We start from the raw sequence: 17321 nt of genomic DNA on the forward strand, positions 1-17321 counted from the left end.
GTCATTTCGGCGCCTTTTATTTCTGATTATGGGGTATGGGCTTTGCTCATTATTAAAGGTTGTACTGTGACTTATAGTTCTTAACTTCTGTGTCTTTATGGTCTCTTGTGGAGAGTTGTCTCATTGGCAATCACACCACATCTTCTTTTAATGTTAATTATTTAATATTCAATCTCTTTGATAACTCTTTTATTTCTATTGAAAATTTATTTACAAGAATGCACCCTCTGAAATGTCTAGCTTGCTTTACTTGTGATTTAATTCATGTTGAAAGTTTATGATATGAAGGTTTTACTCCAAGTATCAGATAAATTTACATTATTATTATATTAGTGATCAATGTAGATAAGGTCAAAGGTGCATGGTCCCTATTAGACAGACATGTACCCCTTACAATCTATCACATTCACCAAATATAGTTTGTCTATTGTTATACGTATCTTTGCCTATTGTTATAAGTAGCAGAGAAACATCTCTTAACCTTTTATACAGTACAAAAATTGAGCATAGACCAATGAACCATAAAAATAAGGTTATGGTCAGATGAACCCAGCCAGACAATATATTCATCATGCAATTATTCAATACGCAGAATAGAGTTAATATTTTGCTCATAGTATAAACCATGAAAACTTAACACTGCCTGATGAACCATGAAAGAAAAGATTAAGGCCATTTTTATGCCCTTCAACTGAAAGTTGGGGGTGGGGGTCATATTGTTTTATCCCTGTCCTTCTGTCCGTCCCATTAAGGGTATATAGTTTTTCAGCTTAACAGTTTGAATCTTAGGAATTTTCCACTTTGCTGTCTGTTTGTACATATATTGAAGTTGTGCATGTGGCCAGGGTTTTGCTTTTTAAGCAATACTAACTAGCACCATAGATTTCTATTCTACCCAATGATGCTGAGAAAAGTGCCATTGTTATTATCTAGCAGGCTAATATATATGTTACTAATAACTAAGTGGATAATTTTTTCATACGTTTACAAAAAATATGACCAGAATAACCTAAAATGATTGTTGAACTATGTAAAATATTTGAAGTTGCACACAGGAAATAGTGCTCAATAGAAACCTGTATGTAGTTTATTATCCCCTGTGCTTTTGGCTAAGATGTCAAAGAACTACTAGTATTGTATGAAATATTTCTTTGCTGAAAATCACTGATTACAAGTCGTTTACATTTCCCAAATGGCAAAATGCGCAGGAATATATTTCATGTACACCAAATCTGTATGATAGAGGAAATAAAGTTATATATATATATATAGATGTCTAATTTTAACTTACACGAATTATAGTAAGTATACATTGATTCTTTCTGATGATATAAAAACCAGAATAAAGTATTGTGAAGATTTTATGCACATTTAAATTCCTTTCTTTAATTATATTATTCCATTTATGACTGACCTTGCCAAATAAAGTTGTTGTTATTTTTTTAATACAAAGAAGCTTATTATCTCCCTTATTACAGCAAAGTATATCTATATAACGTTATTGCAAAAAACATGAAACCCTGACGGGTTAAAATGCAAACATAGTACATTGTATACACAAGTGACAAGAAACATAATACATGATAAATGTTTTAAAAAAAGTGAAGTTGATATTATATAATAATTGACCAATGTGGACCTTATCTTCGCAATACCATAGATTGCTTTATATAGTCTACAACACTAGACAAAATATCTTTATTGGGATCTAGAATAGTTTTAAGTTTAGAGTTTGAGTCAAGCTGGTTAAAATTAGGATAATTGGTTTTAATTGCATTCATAAGGGAATGTCTTACATAACTGTCAATTTGGCAATGAAGGAAAAAGTGTTCCTCATCATCTAAAATTTTACAAACTTTGCACAGTCTGTGTTCTCTTTGAATTCTTTTATAACGTCCTAATTCAATTTCCAAATTATGATCACTTACACATAATTTTGTTAAAAGTTTACGACTATAAAAATTGTTTAGATTGTGCAAGTAGTCCTCGAATTTAATTTAATTTTTAAGTTTACTATAAGATAAAGTTTTGAACTGTTATCAATATTTGAAAGTTTTTCAAGAGTGATTTTATTATACTTTTCCTTCACAATATGTTCAAAACCATATATTTTTTGAATCAGAATGAAGAAACTGATTGAATGCAAATAATAACTTGGAGTAAACCGGAAGTAGCTTATGAATTATTAAGAAATTTAATGTGTAAAGACGTTTTAATCCTACTTTATATTATATTTCAGAGAAAACAAGGCATTGTATTTGAATGGTTCCAGTTATGGGACTCTAGGAAACTTATCATCATTGGGAATTGAAAAGAGGTAATTGACAACAAGAAAGCAAATAATAAATGAATATGTTTCCAAACTCTTAATCTGAAGTTTTTCATAAGGGACCATATTGGTATCACGTCGTCAGCGTCATCCCAGGATGCTTTGTTTCTGGACTATAACTTTAGTATAAGTAAAATGAAATCTATTTAAACACAAGGTTTGAAATCACAAAAGGAAGGTTGGGATTAAATTGGGGGTTATGGTCCATAAAGTTCAGGAATTAGGTGTAAAAAAAGGGGCCCAACTAAGCATTTTTGTAGCTTCTAGACAATAACTTGTGTTAAGTGTATGGATCTTTTTGGAATTGTACCACAAGGTTCAATATCACAAAGGGAAGGCTGGGATTGAGTTTGGGGGTAATTGCATCAAAAGTTTAGGAATAAGGGGTCAAAAGGGGCCCAAATAAGCATTTTTGTAGCTTCAAGACAATAGCCTGTGTTTTAAGTGTATGGATCTCTCTTGAATTGTACTGCAAGGTACCATACAACAAAGAGTAAGCTGGGATTGAGTTTGGGGTAGTTAATAAAATGGGGGGTAAAAAAAATTAGGGGTGGGGATTTTTTTCTAAAATTTTTTTATAATTTTTACATTGATTTTTTCTGATTTATATATAAAAGCAAAAATACTGATATGGCAGGATAAACACACCAAAAATGTTCATAATGTAAATAAATATATGAAGTAATGTGCAATATCAATAAATCTTCAATTGCTCAATAACACAACAAACAGGCTATAATTTGATTTTTGAAATTATTTTTAATTATGGAATTTGCATAATTTCTGGTGCTTGAAATTTTGAATGAATTCCATGTTCATGATGTTTATTTTGTATCATAATGTTCTGTTCGGTGCACAACATTTTCTATTTCAAAGAAGATAGCCCATTTTCAATAGAATGTACTGTGCTGGACACAACACTATCTATACAAAATACATTGTGCAGAAAGTGTTATGCGAATAATAGCCTGTTAATATTACATAATAGTTAGAAGTCTTCTATTGCATAGTATTGCATAATAGCAAAAAATCTTCAATTGCACAGTATTGCGCAATAGCAAGAAATCATCAATTGCACAGTATTGTACAATAGCAAGAAATATCAATTGCATAGTATTATGACGGGAGTACCCAAACTATCGTTATTTGGCTTCAATGGCTTTCCATACTTTTAGAAGTCAACTGTTTGATACTTATTTCGAAATTTATGTATGTTCTCTCAACCTGAGTCTATCTATTGTCATGTTTCTCATATATGAATTGCATTTCGAGCTTAATTATGAATTTTGAAAATTAAAATCAGATAAAACTGGGTTTTCTGGAGGGGTTTGCTTCCCTTCGGTGCCTAACACAGGAAGTCTAGAGGCCTAAAACTTCCAAAAATGGTGCGAACCCGCTGATCCTAATGTTTATTGAAATACGAATAGAAAACGAGTACTTCCGGTTTCAGCTCCAGTTGAAGTCTAAAATCTGAAAATATTGTGAAATTCGATACTTTTGGTACAAATGACCTCCTGTAGACTGCTGAACCAAGATCTGATTCACTCCCACCTAATAACTGTTGGGGTCAATGTGTTAACTATGGTCCACTCTACATGCAGACTACAGCTGGATACCTATACCAGCATATCCGAGTCTTCCGGGTCAAGAAAAAGGATGAGAAATCGTCAAATTGACGCTTTAGGAACCTGATGACCAACTTTGGGGCAAATTCCCGCCCACCCTTATTATGGATATTCATGGTTGTCATGAAGTAATAACAAAAAGCAGACATGTAATTTTCAGTGAAACAACTATTCAAAATCCCTTTAGATTCAACCAATTTTTTTCCATTTTTGTACCTGATGTTTCATTATGAATTGAATTCCTATTAAATCATTTCCTTGTTTTGTTTGTTCTGCATTATAATTATTCTTTACCATTTCAGTTTTACTGTAGAGGGTTGGATTAATTTACCAATAGGATATTCTTCTGCTAAACTTCCATTTGTATGTTCCAATTCAAGTGATTTTTGTGTGTATATAGAGAATGGGAATCTGCATACACAAATAGGAAGCAGAATCGTCAGTGGATCAACTATCTTACCAGCAAACAACTGGACACATATAGCAAGTGTGTATAATGCACAAGGTAAGTCATGTCAGTGCATTTAAAAAGGTATTTGAAATTTTAAAACAGAACCTGCAGTGATAGCAGTTGTTGATTTTAAATATATTCATACCTGCAGTAAACCAGTAAGTCTCTGATCAATTCTGTTACAAAGTCAAAAAAAATTTGCAATTTAAAGATGACATTTTCTCTTTGTAAATGACATTATATTTAATATATGAAAACTCTTGATGCCTTGTTATGTCTGAATACACATCAACCATTTTTAGCTCACCTAAGTAAATCAATTGAACACAGAAGGAATATATTTAAATATTGTTTTATCAGTACCAACATTGTTTTGTATATAAAAAATAAAAGAATAATTAATGTAGATTCATAGTATGCTGCCATCTTGGATTGTACAATTGCAGTACAACATCAGTCTAGTTATTTGCCCAAATCTGCAAATTTGGAGACAGATTTGCAATTTAATGGTTAGACTGTTTATTTATATAAACAACACTTGCTGATTTATTGTATTATTCAAAATATTTAAACAAATATCAAAGAACCAAGGGAACTTTTCTCATCACTTGGCGTCCGTCGTCTTCGTCGTCGTTAACTTTTACAAAAGTCTTCTCCTCTGAAACTACTGGGCAAAATTTAACCAAACTTGGCCACAATCATCATTGGGATATTTAGTTTAAAAAATGTGTCCGGTGACCCTGCCAACAAACCAAGATGGCCGCCATGGCTAAAAATAGAGCATAGGGGTAAAATCTAGATTTTGGCTTATATCTCAGAAACCAAAGCATTTAGAGAAGCCAATCTGACTGGGTAATTTGTTCGTTCGTTCTGCCCTGGAATTTTCAGACCAATCAGGCAACACGTTGTTGGGTTGCTGCCCCTGAATTGGTAATTTTAAAAAGATTTTGCAGCTTTTGGTTATTATCTTGAATATTATTATAGATATTGAAAAACTGTAAGCAGCAATAATGTTCAGTTAAGTATTGAAAAACTGTAAGCAGCAATAATGTTCAGTTAAGTATTGAAAAACTGTAAGCAGCAATAATGTTCAGTTCAGTTTTGAAAAACTGTAAGCAGCAATAATGTTCAGTTAAGTAAGATCTACAAATAAGTCCCATGACCTTTAAAGTCAAATTTAACCTTTTTCGTAATTTTTTGTTATCTTATTTTCGGAAGTCTTCCCCAGAAACAAATGAGACAAATTTAACCAAACTGGGCCACTATCAGCATAAAAGTATCTTGTTTAAAAAAATATGTCTGATGACCCTGTCTGCCAACCAAAATTGCAGACATGGCTAAAAATAGAAAAAGGGGGGGAAATCAGTTTTTGGCTTATATATATGAAATTTTAATCCTGGTGTCTATGATGAGTATACTCACAATTTATTTCAAAAGTCTATCTCACAAATGTGTTTTTTCATGAACAAACTTACCAAATTTAGTCAATTTTCAATGACACATACTTTCAATTATATTTTTGAAAAAAACCCATAGTAAAATCTTCATTTTAGCAAAGTATAAGAAAATTCTATCTCAAAAAATATATACTTATGATACACCTTAAATATATATTGCTATATATGTAATGTTATACAAATTCATTATCCTACATCCAGTAGTATAGTTTACTTATATTTTAGCATTGCACAAATATCAGTCCGGAGTTTCTCAGTAGTTTATGACATCTTTCAACAAATCTATTGGATGTGTTCTGCTTGGTACTTTAGTCAGTTAAATGGGAGAACATAATTTAAGTTGTAATTGGCTTTGTTTTTTTACACCACTGTCCCTGGTTAGGGGAGGATTAAGTGCTGGCCACATCTAAGAGGTGAAATCAGTAAATTTAGAATCTGTACTTTGTCAACTTCCCTAAATGATTTGATGGTTTCAATTTGTCAAATAGCATGAAACTAAAGGATTTAAACTTTTATTTTAGAGAAATTCAGCAAAAATTAACAATTTTGGCATTTTATGGGCAAAATAGGCATTTTATAGCTTTTTCAATATTGATGCATAAATATGGCATCCTGACTTTCTATCTGACAGGTTTTCATGTGTCAATATTGTGTTTCTATGCCTTTATCCAGTTCTTTTACTTATTTATAAACTCTGAATCTACAGAAAAGAAGAATATCTCAGACAATATGTGCAAAATGTGTTGTATAAATGACCTTAGTCTGACGCCCTGTTTGGATGAAGTCAAAAGTGGAGAGCTTGGTACATAAAATTTGAAGTCCATAATAAAGACCTCACTAAATTTGTATAAAAAGCACTTTATAATGTCTATTGTACCTGTTCCATTTCACATAATATCTTTCTTTTCTTCTGTAGGGTAGCAAGTGGTTTAAATATAAGCCTGTTTAGACTAAAATTGCATGCAAGTTTTTCACTAAAAAGGCAAAAATCTTTGTATCAGACCATACTGTCTGCAAGAAAAGTTAATTGTAAGAGTCTTTTTGTGCTCAGGTTTGTTGTATCATGTCACATTAGTAGAGAAATGATAAAAAAAAGACACATTTTTTATTTCTTGTAGCCTCAATATGCATTTTTTAATGTAAATATGTTGCACGGCTTAAATTGACCCTAAATTATTTCCAGTCTTACTTGGCCTAAGACCCTTTAAACTAATATGATATGTTATTTGAAACTTTTCTTTCCATTTTAAGTACATTCAATACATATGTAAGGATAATTTATAACCCAAAAGCTTCACAAATTGAATATTGCTGGAAAATATTACATCTTTATGTAAGGCCCCCTTAATTGAAAAACCTCAATTTTTAGGCACAGGCTCATATAAATTTGACTTTTGAATAATTATGCTAAGTCTGATAAATCAAATGAGTACTCTATTGCTTTTAGTACATAAAAATTATATTATAAGGCATTTAAAAAGTATTTTTTTGCAATATTTAAATTTTTAAAGCCCCAAATGTTGATAGTTGTAATTTTTTTAATTTTAAAGACAAAATTTAACAGGCAAATTAAGTTGAGTATAGAATTTAACATATTGTCTTTTATATATATATATATCCTATTGTTATGAAACTTTGTAAGGAGTCTTATAATTTATTGAGGTTTGGTCATACCAAGTTTTTTTTAAGATAAGTCAACTCTTTCTATCCTATTAGGCCAGAGACCACAATTGTCGTCCCTTGATTTTCGTTGTCCACGAATATAGTCCCTAGCTTTGACAGTGGGTTACCTGCCATCTTTTTTTATACCAATTCCAAATTTGTTTCTCCATGTTTAATGCCTCAAATGGCAAGTAAGGGGGTGAAATTACACTATAAAAAAAATTGGGTCCAGAATTTTAAAGGAAAGTAGTGATTTGGTCCAGCTGAAAAAGGTTAAAAATTAGCACTTCGGAAGCTGTCAAAAGATTTCAAGATGCCCTAAACGTAAAATCGTCCATATTTTGAGTTAGAGCCGATGAAGTTTTCTATAATTTTAATTTAATTTGTCCCAAAAGTAGTACAACACACTGTACAAATTTCATCGAGAAAGTGCTGGTGGGATTTTTTTAATTTTCATTTATCATGTTTATATTCTAAAAGAAATGCACTACTGTGAAATTGGGGTAAAAAAATCTAATTTGGCATTTAGACATGTTAAATTAGAAAGATCATATCTTAGGGAACATGTGTACTAAGTTTCAAGTTGATTGGAGTTCAATTTCATCAAAAACTACCTTGATCAAAAACTTTTACCAAAAACTTATAACAGAAACTCTTACCATCATTGTCTATGTTCAATGGACTGTGAGTTTGATGTCTCATTGGTTTTTTTATTAGAAAAACAAATTGTTTTCGCAATTCGACTTTAACCTATTTAAATTTGTCATTTTGTGGCCTTTTATAGCTGATGCAGTATGGATTTTGCTCATTGTTAAAGACTCTACAATGACCTATAGTTGTTAATGTATGTGTCATTTATAGGATTTGTGTCATTGACAATCATACCATATTATAAGTGCATAAAATATTTGTAGTTTTTTACATAAAGTTGGTAAACGAAATTTAATTAAGTTCATCTGCAGTTAGTTCTCTCCTGATAGTTGTTATAGTTTCTTCCCTTGATGCATCAACGGAATCATCAAACGATTTGTTCTTCCTGCTCATTCTAAAAAAGAAACTTGTTATTTGCTGTACGGAAAGGATTTCATCATATGAAAATCTTCTATTTCCATCTTCTTTTCTCTCAGTCAGCATTTCCTCTGATACCAAAAAAGAATCTTCCTTTCTTCCAGTTTTTACACCTTTATTAAACTTTTCAGTAAGATATTCTTTTTGGTTCACATAAAATCTTTTGTTCTTCCTTTCTTCTTTCAATGCCCAGCCAAGTTCTAAATCAGAGTTGTCATCAATTCATTCCAACTGTCAGCCCTGCTGATGAAACTTGAAAGTTGGTTGAAAAAGACTTAGACATCTTTGTAATGTAAGTCTTCTTAGTAATGTCATATCCATTACTAAACTGGCACCTACATTCAAACTCACACTTGCCGAACATTAAGTGTCTTGACAGCTCATGAAAAGATGAAAAGACAGTGTGCATCCCTCATTTGCACATGTTATGGTGTTTTCTTCCTTTTCAGCTTTAAGTGGCAGTTGGTGAAAAACCACATTAATTTCACCCTCTATCTCTGAACATGAAGTGTTTAGAATACACTTTTCAACAGTTGGAATATCAGATGAAGGTATTAGCTTTCCTAAAATGTAGAAAATAAAATTATATAACTTATAATTTGAGAATACTGTTTAAACAATAATTGATCAATTGATTGATTGTTGCTGTTTTACACTCCGTTTTAAAATAGGATATGGGTTTTACTCAATATTGTAGGTCATATGGTAGTCTATAACTGCCTACTACCACTCCATTCTGGTGGATAGTTGTCATATTTTCAATCAAACCACATCTCCTCATTCATTTGTTGTCGTCTGTTAACTTTAACAAAAAAACTTCTTCTCTGAAACCTGGGACTATTATACTAAGTAACAAAGTTAGTATAATAGTCCCAGCTGAAACTATCGGCCCAAATTTAACCAAATACTTGGGCACAATCATCTTTAGGGTAATTAATTTATAAAATGTGTTCGATTTTCCGGCTGCCTGCCAGGCATAAATTTACATGGCTGACATGGCTTGAAATAGAACAATGGGGTAAAATGCAGATTTTGGCTTATATCTCTGTAACTAAAGCATTTAGAGCAAATCTAACAGGTGGCAAACATGTTATATGCCCTGAAATTTTCAGGCAAATCCAACAAGATGTTGTTTGGTTGCTGCCCCTTAGTTAGTAATTTAACGGAAATTTTGCAGTTTTTATACGACCGCAAAAATGGAAAAATTTTTGGTCGTATATTGGTATCACGTTGGCGTCGTCGTCTGTGTCGTCGTTGTCGTCGTTGTCGTCGTCGTCGTCTTCGTCGTCCGAATACTTTTAGTTTTCGCACTCTAACTTTAGTAAAAGTGAATAGAAATCTATGAAATTTTAACACAAGGTTTATGACCACAAAAGGAAGGTTGGGATTGATTTTGGGAGTTTTGGTCCCAACATTTTAGGAATTAGGGGCCAAAAAGGGCCCAAGTAAGCATTTTCTTGGTTTTCGCACTATAATTTTAGTTTAATTAAACAGAAATCTCTGAAATTTTGACACAAGGTTTATGACCACAAAAGGAAGGTTGGGATTGATTTTGGGAGTTTTAGTTCTAACAGTTTAGGAATTAGGGGCCAAAAAAGGGCCCAAATAAGCATTATTCTTGGTTTTCGCACAATAACTTTAGTATAAGTAAATAGAAATCTTTGAAATTTAAACACAAGGTTTATGACCATAAAAGGAAGGTTCGGTTTGATTTTGGGAGTTTTGGTCCCAACAGTTTAGGAATAAGGGGACCAAAGGGTCCAAAATTGAACTTTGTTTGATTTCATCAGTAACTGAATAATTGGGTTCTTTGATATGCTGAATCTAAAAATGTACTTAGATTTTTTATTATCGGCCCAGTTTTCAAGTTGGTCTAAATCGGGGTCCAAAATTATACTTAAGTTTGTTTGATTTCATCAAAATTTGAATAATTGTGGTTCTTTGATATGCCAAATCTAACTGTTTAAGCAGATTCTTAATTGTTGGTCCCGTTTTCAAATTGGTCTACATTAAAGTCCAACGGGTCCAAAATTTAACTAATTTTAATTTTAACAAATATTGAATTCTTGGGCTTTTTTGATATGCTGAATCTAAACATGTACTTAGATTTTTGATTTTGGGCCCAGTTTTCAAGTTGGTTCAAATCAGGATCCAAAATTATTATATTAAGTATTGTGCAATAGCAAGAAATGTTCAATTGCACAGTATTCAGCAATAGCAAGAAATCTTCAATTGCACAGTATTGTGAAATGGCAAGAAATTTTCAATTGCACAGTATTGCGCAATAGCAAGAAATCTTCAACTGCACAGAATTGTGCAATAGCAAATATTTTCAATTGCACAGTATTGCGCAATAGCAAGAAATATCTAATTGCACAATATTGTGCAATAAATAGCAAGAAATTTTCAATTAGAGTTATCTTTCTTTGTCCAGAATAGTAGTTGAATCAACTTAAATCATTGTTTTATACAATATACAATGTATATTCACTTTTAGTTTTTGGTGGGGATCGTGTTGTTTATTCTTTAGTTTTCTATTTTGTGTCATCTGTACTATTGTTTTTCTGTTTGTCTTTTTTATTTTTAGCCATGGCGTTGTCAGTTTGTTTGTCTTTTACTACCAACTGATAAATTAAAACAATCTTTACCATTCAGTGATAACAAACACTTTAATTTACATTTTAATATTTTATGATGCATTTAAGTGAGTAGTTATTGTTGCAAACTCCATTAGAAATTTGAATTGAGATCAGTTTTTGAAAAAAGGGAAAGGGGGATGTGAAAAAAAGGGGGGGGGTAAATTTTTCTCATTTCAGATTTCAAAAATAAAAAGAAAATTTCTTCAAACAATTTTTTGAGAGGATTAATATTCAACAGCATAGTGAACTGCTGAAAGGCAAAAAAAATATTTTAAGTTCATTAGACCACATTCATTCTGTGTCAGAAACCTATGCTGTGTCAACTATTTAATCACAATCCAAATTTAGAGATGAAACCAGCTTGAATGTTGTGTCCATACTTGCCCCAACCGTTTAGGGTTCAACCTCTGCGGTCGTATAAAGCTGCGCCCTGCGGAGCATCTGGTTTGTTATTATTTTAGATATCATTACAATTAACATCTAATATCTAATACTATTAATTAGGATTTTACATGATTTCATCAGCATCAGTAAATACAGGTGGGCGACATAAGCTCTTGAGAGGCTCTAGTTATATTATGCTGGTTTTTTATTTTTTATTACAGAAAAGTCAGTAACATTGTATGTCAATGGTGTAAATGGATTAGATGTTCAGATCACAGATGCTACCGAAATTGTTTGGGTAAAAAAATCTCTATTATTCACATAGCAATTGTTATAACTGTAAATTCAGAAATTAATATTTGGCATTTGTGTGCACTTATTATTGTGATCACTGATAACAGGAGATTTAATACTTCCTTATAATGGTATGATATTGTCTTCCTCATCATCTGAAATTGCACCACAAGGTTCCATACCACCAAAGGAGGGTTGGGATTGATTTTTTGGGGAAAAACATGCATGTTTCTAGTTAAAAGTCATATAAAACTTCAAAATAAAAAAAAATTGATGCATATGTTTTTTTATAACTAAATAGTTACTTTTAAAACTTATGTACATATACTTTTTTCTCAAAAAATTCTATAATTTGTCCAAATTTAGAAGAAGTTTACTTTTTAGGGCCAGGTGAGCTTTTCTCATCACTTGGCGTCCGGCGTCCGTCGTCCGTCGTCGTCGTCGTCCGTCGTTAGCTTTAACAAAAATCTTCTCCTCTGAAACTACTGGGCCAATTTTTACCAAACTTGGCCACAATCATTATTAGGGTATTTAGTTTAAAAATTGTGTCCGGTGACCCGGCCAACCAACCAAGATGGCCGCCATGGCTAAAAATAGAACATAGGGGTAAAATGCAGTTTTTGGCTTATAACTCAAAAACCAAAGCATTTATAGCAAATCTGACATGGGGTAAAATTGTTAATCAGATCAAGATCTATCTGCCCTGAAATTTTCAGATGAATCGGACAACCCGTTGATAGGTTGCTGCCCCTGAATTGGTAATTTTAAGGAAATTTTGCTGTTTTTGGTTATTATCTTGAATATTATCATAGATAGAGATAAACTGTAAACAGCAAAAATGTTCAGTAAAGTAAGATCTACAAATAAGTCAACATGACCAAAATGGTCTGTTGACCTCTTTAGGAGTAATTGCCCTTTATAGTCAATTTTTAACCATTTTTTGTAAATCTTAGTCATCTTTTACAAAAATCTTCTCCTCTGAAACTACTGGGCCAAATTAAACCAAACTTGACCACAATCATCATTGGGGTATCTAGTTATAAAATTGTGTCCGGTGACCTGGCCAACCAACCAAGATGGCCGCCATGGCTATTATTTGTCTTTTGCCTTTTACTTTTAAGCCATGGCGTTGTCAGTTTATTTTTTATCTATGAGTTTGACTGTTCCTCTGTTATCTTTCGCCCCTTTTCTTTTGTCCTGATGTGAATGTCTTGTCAAGTCTACTAAGAATTACAAGTATTATACATGTATTTTTATTTGCAGGATGGTAACATGGTATTGTATCTAGGATCAGATCTTGTACACTACATGCAGAATGTGAAAGTTGATGATGTAAGTTTAGATTACTGTAGATTCATTTCTTTTTTGTGGGTACCAATTTTTGTGGAATGAGGAAAACTTTTATTTTCGTCTTTATTTAATTATAATATGCATATAATCATTATTTGTGGTTTCACTGTACCTACTTAATTATAAAAATTGGTATCAATTACTTTGTTTACTTTTTAGCGGGGTATCCCCATTAGTCAGACACACCATTAGTCTGACAACCCAATAGTCTGACAAAGGTTAATTATGAAAACTTACTTCATGGAACTGTTGCTGACTTGGTATTTGAACTACTCTTTCTTATGATATGAAAATAAGGAGGTGAGGTATGATTGTCATTGAGACTGTAATTCACCAAAGTCTTTAAAACGTGGATGTAAGGAATTATAGTCAACTGTACGGCCTTCAACAATGAAAATAAAATGCTCCGTAGGGCACAGCTTGATACGACTGCAGAGGTAGAACTCTTAAAAATTGGGGCCAGAATGGACACAACATTCAAGCTAGGTACAGCTCTGAATTTGGACTGTGATTAAATATTTGACACAGCATAGGTTTCTGACACAGAATGAATGTGGTCTAATTGAACTTAAAAATATAAATTTACCTATTATGGTTCAATATCCAAAATCTAAATACAGGGATTGATTCAGCATATCAAAGAATCCAAAGAATTAAATTTTTGATGAAATCAAAAAAACTTTAATTTTAGACCCTTTTGACCTCAATGTGGACCAATTTGATAACAGGGTCCAAAGATCAAAAATAGAAATATATGGTTAGATTAAGCATACCAAAGACTTTAATTTGGCATTAAAATTAGAAAGATCATATCATGGGGAACATGTGTACTATAAGTTTAAAGTTGATTGGACTTCAAATTTATCAAAAACTACCTTGAACAAAAACTTTAACCTGAATCCTGGCAAACGGACGCACAGACGGACAGACAACTGACGTACAGACCAGAAAACATAATGCTATCGTAGGTGGGGCATACAAATCTGAATACATGTTTAGATTCAGCATATCAAAGAACCCCAAGATTTCAATTTTTGTTAAAATCATATAAAGTTTAATTTTGGAATCTTTGGACCTTAAAAAAGACCAATTTGAAAACGGGACCAAAATTAAAAATGTTAATACATGGTTAGATTCAGCATATCAAAGAACCTCAGTTTTTCAATTTTTGATGAAATCAATCAATGTTTGGAGCCTTTGGACCTCATGTGGACCAATTTAAAAACGGAGCCCAAATTCCCAAAACTTGATAAACGGTTAGATTCAGCATATTAAATAACCCCAAGAATTCAAGAACAAAATCCCATTGGAATTGGTCAAGAAATAAGCAATTTATACAAAATATAAGAAAAGTATTGTTTTTGGCCCCTAATTCCTAAACTATTTTGGCCATAATCCCCAAAATCCATCCCAACCTTCCTGTTTTGGTATGTAACCTTATGGTAAAATTTCAGAAAGATTCATACACTTTTACACAAGTTATTGTCTGGAAACTAGATGTTGGGCCCCTTGTTCCGAATTTGTTGGGCCCATAACCCCAACCTTTCTTTTGTGATTTCAAACCTTGTGTTAAAATTTCATAAAGATCCATTCACTTAAAGTTATTGTCTGGAAACAAAGTGTCTTCAAACGACGCTGACAGGGACGATGTTATACCAATTAGTGATTTTCCTAGTGTTTAGGGATTATGCAATTGGGAATTAAAGTTCCTGAAATGTTGGATTTTGGGAAAATATATAAGTTCACCCCAGCTGTGTGCAACTTGGAAGAGGTCCCCAAGAAAATTTTGAAAATTAATGGGGGAAAATTCCGCATTCTGAGAATGAATAAGTTATAATTGAGAGTTGTAAACAAAATACCACATTATGACACAAACAAAAGCTTGCAACAATTGTATATACAATTGGGAATTTAAGAGCTGAAATGGGAAAAAAGGGCATATTTCTCTTTGGAACAGGGGCCCATATTCTGACCCAAATATGAGGGTTGGAAAATCCCTGTGCCTGCAAGCAATATACGACCATAATATTTTTTTGAGGTCGTACAATATCAGATTATTACATGTCATTTTTCATATTGCATGTGTTATCAGCCCTAGGTTCAATATCAGCCCGAGAGCCGCATGGCTCAAAGGCTGATAATACATGAATTATCAACAATGACATGTTATGATCTTTTTATCATATGCTTTAACAATGGAGAAAAATAACAGATTCATATATTGATCCTTTTTCGTGGTTCTAAAATAGAAGTTCAAAGATTGAAAAGTTCACGGACGTCGGACCCCATATTTAGTACATACGATATGAAATCTTTCTAGTATGATATGCCTCAACAGACAAGAAAAATATTTTAATATGGAGGAATCAACAAAATAAATAATTCAACAATATACATAATGAGCACTGTTTAGAAAAGTCAATTTTTTTTTAAAGTAAATTTCTAAATTATGTTTGAAACTTGGTAAAAATGCATTTAATTGATATTTTTTTATGGCCCCGCCATTTAGTGGTTGGGGACATAGTTTTACCCTTGTCCGTCATTCCGAAATTCCGTAATTCCGTCATTCCGCAACAAACCATACAGAGTTTTTTTCTAAACACCTTAAGATATTGGGCTGATTTTTGGTATGTGAGTTAACTATGATAAGTTACAGATCAAGTTTAAGTTTTGTTCTGCTCCACTATTTTTTTCCAAAATTACAGGCTTTTGACTTTGAAACATTGTTGAAGATCACAGTTATACAGACTTTTTTGGCAAACGCCTTCAGATATTGAGCTAATTTTTGATATGTGAGTTAACCATGATGAGTTACAGTTCAAGTTTAAGTTTGGTTCCGCTCCACTAATTTTTGCCGAAATTACAAGCTTTGGACTTTGAGAATTTGATGAAAATTATTGAAATCACAGTTATACAGACTGTTTTTCTAAACGCCTTCAGATATTGGGCTAATTTTTGGTATGTGAGTGAACCGTGATAAGTTACAGGTCAAGTTTAAGTTTCGTTCCGCTCCAGTAATTTTTGCCAAAATTACAGGCTTTGGACTTTGAAAAATTGTAGAAAATCGTTGAAAATCACAGTTATACAGACTTTTTTTCTAAACGCCTTCAGATATTGTGTTGATTTTTGGTATGTGAGTTAACCATGATGAGTTACAGGTCAAGTTTAGTTTAGTTCTGCTCCGCTTATTTTTGCTGAAATTACTGGCTTTGGACTTTGATAAATTGATTGAAATCACAGTTATACAGATTTTTTTTCTATACGTCTCCAGATTTTGAGCTGATGTTTTATATGTGAGACTATCATCATGTTTGTGTCCACATGTGTTTATATTGAAATTGCAGATTTTTCAACTATTTTGGACAGGGCGATTCATGTCGCTTTGACACATCTAGTTTTTCTTTGTTTTTATACGACTGCAAAAATTATTTTGTGTCGTATAATGCTATCATGTCGTCTTCGTCCGAAGACACATTTAGTTTCAGGACAATAACTTTAGTTTTAGTGAATGGATCTCTATTAACTTTAACCAGAAGGTGCAATACCACTAAAGGAAGGTTGGGTTGATTTTGGGGGTTATGGTCCCAATAGTTTAGAAATAAGGAGCCAGAAAGGGGGCCCAAATAAGCATTTTTGAAGTTTTCACACAATAACTTGTGTTTAAGTGTATGAATCTCCCTGAAATTGGACCACAAGTGTCCATACCTTGAAGGGATGGTTAGTATTGACTTTGGGTTATGGCTCAAAATGTTTTGGAATTAGGGGCAGAAAAGGGGAAAAACTAGGTTTTTCTGGTAAATGGACAATCAAGACAATTTAAAAGCAGTGTAAGGAAGGTAATTCATAAACATTTAACATAAAATGTTGGGTATGTTCGGATTTACCTCCCTTATACTACTTATAATTTATGCATAAAAATGTCAGGTTTTGGATTAATTGCAAAAAAAGGGGATGGTAGTAGTTTTCAATTATTTTTCTTCAAATTTGTCAAATTCCAAATTTTTGAATAGTTTGAAGAAGAAATCTTTAATTGCACAGTATTGCACAATAGATTTGTAAGAT

The 17321-nt window shown here is 32.3% G+C and overlaps 1 protein-coding gene across 2 annotated transcripts in view; it reads left to right on the forward strand.

Moving 5' to 3' along the window:
* LOC143059422 (uncharacterized) overlaps positions 1 to 17321 on the forward strand; it is a 374671-nt gene that overhangs the window by 329588 nt on the left and 27762 nt on the right. For both annotated transcript variants that reach the window (XM_076232911.1, XM_076232912.1), the window contains exons 59-62: positions 2240 to 2317; positions 4257 to 4459; positions 11837 to 11913; positions 13173 to 13241. In XM_076232911.1, coding sequence (XP_076089026.1) covers positions 2240 to 2317; positions 4257 to 4459; positions 11837 to 11913; positions 13173 to 13241 — 427 coding nt within the window. The remainder of the gene's footprint in view (positions 1 to 2239; positions 2318 to 4256; positions 4460 to 11836; positions 11914 to 13172; positions 13242 to 17321) is intronic.

The sequence above is a fragment of the Mytilus galloprovincialis genome, chromosome 14 (genome assembly GCF_965363235.1).
Source record: "Mytilus galloprovincialis chromosome 14, xbMytGall1.hap1.1, whole genome shotgun sequence".
NCBI classification, from domain to species: Eukaryota; Metazoa; Mollusca; class Bivalvia; order Mytilida; family Mytilidae; genus Mytilus; species Mytilus galloprovincialis.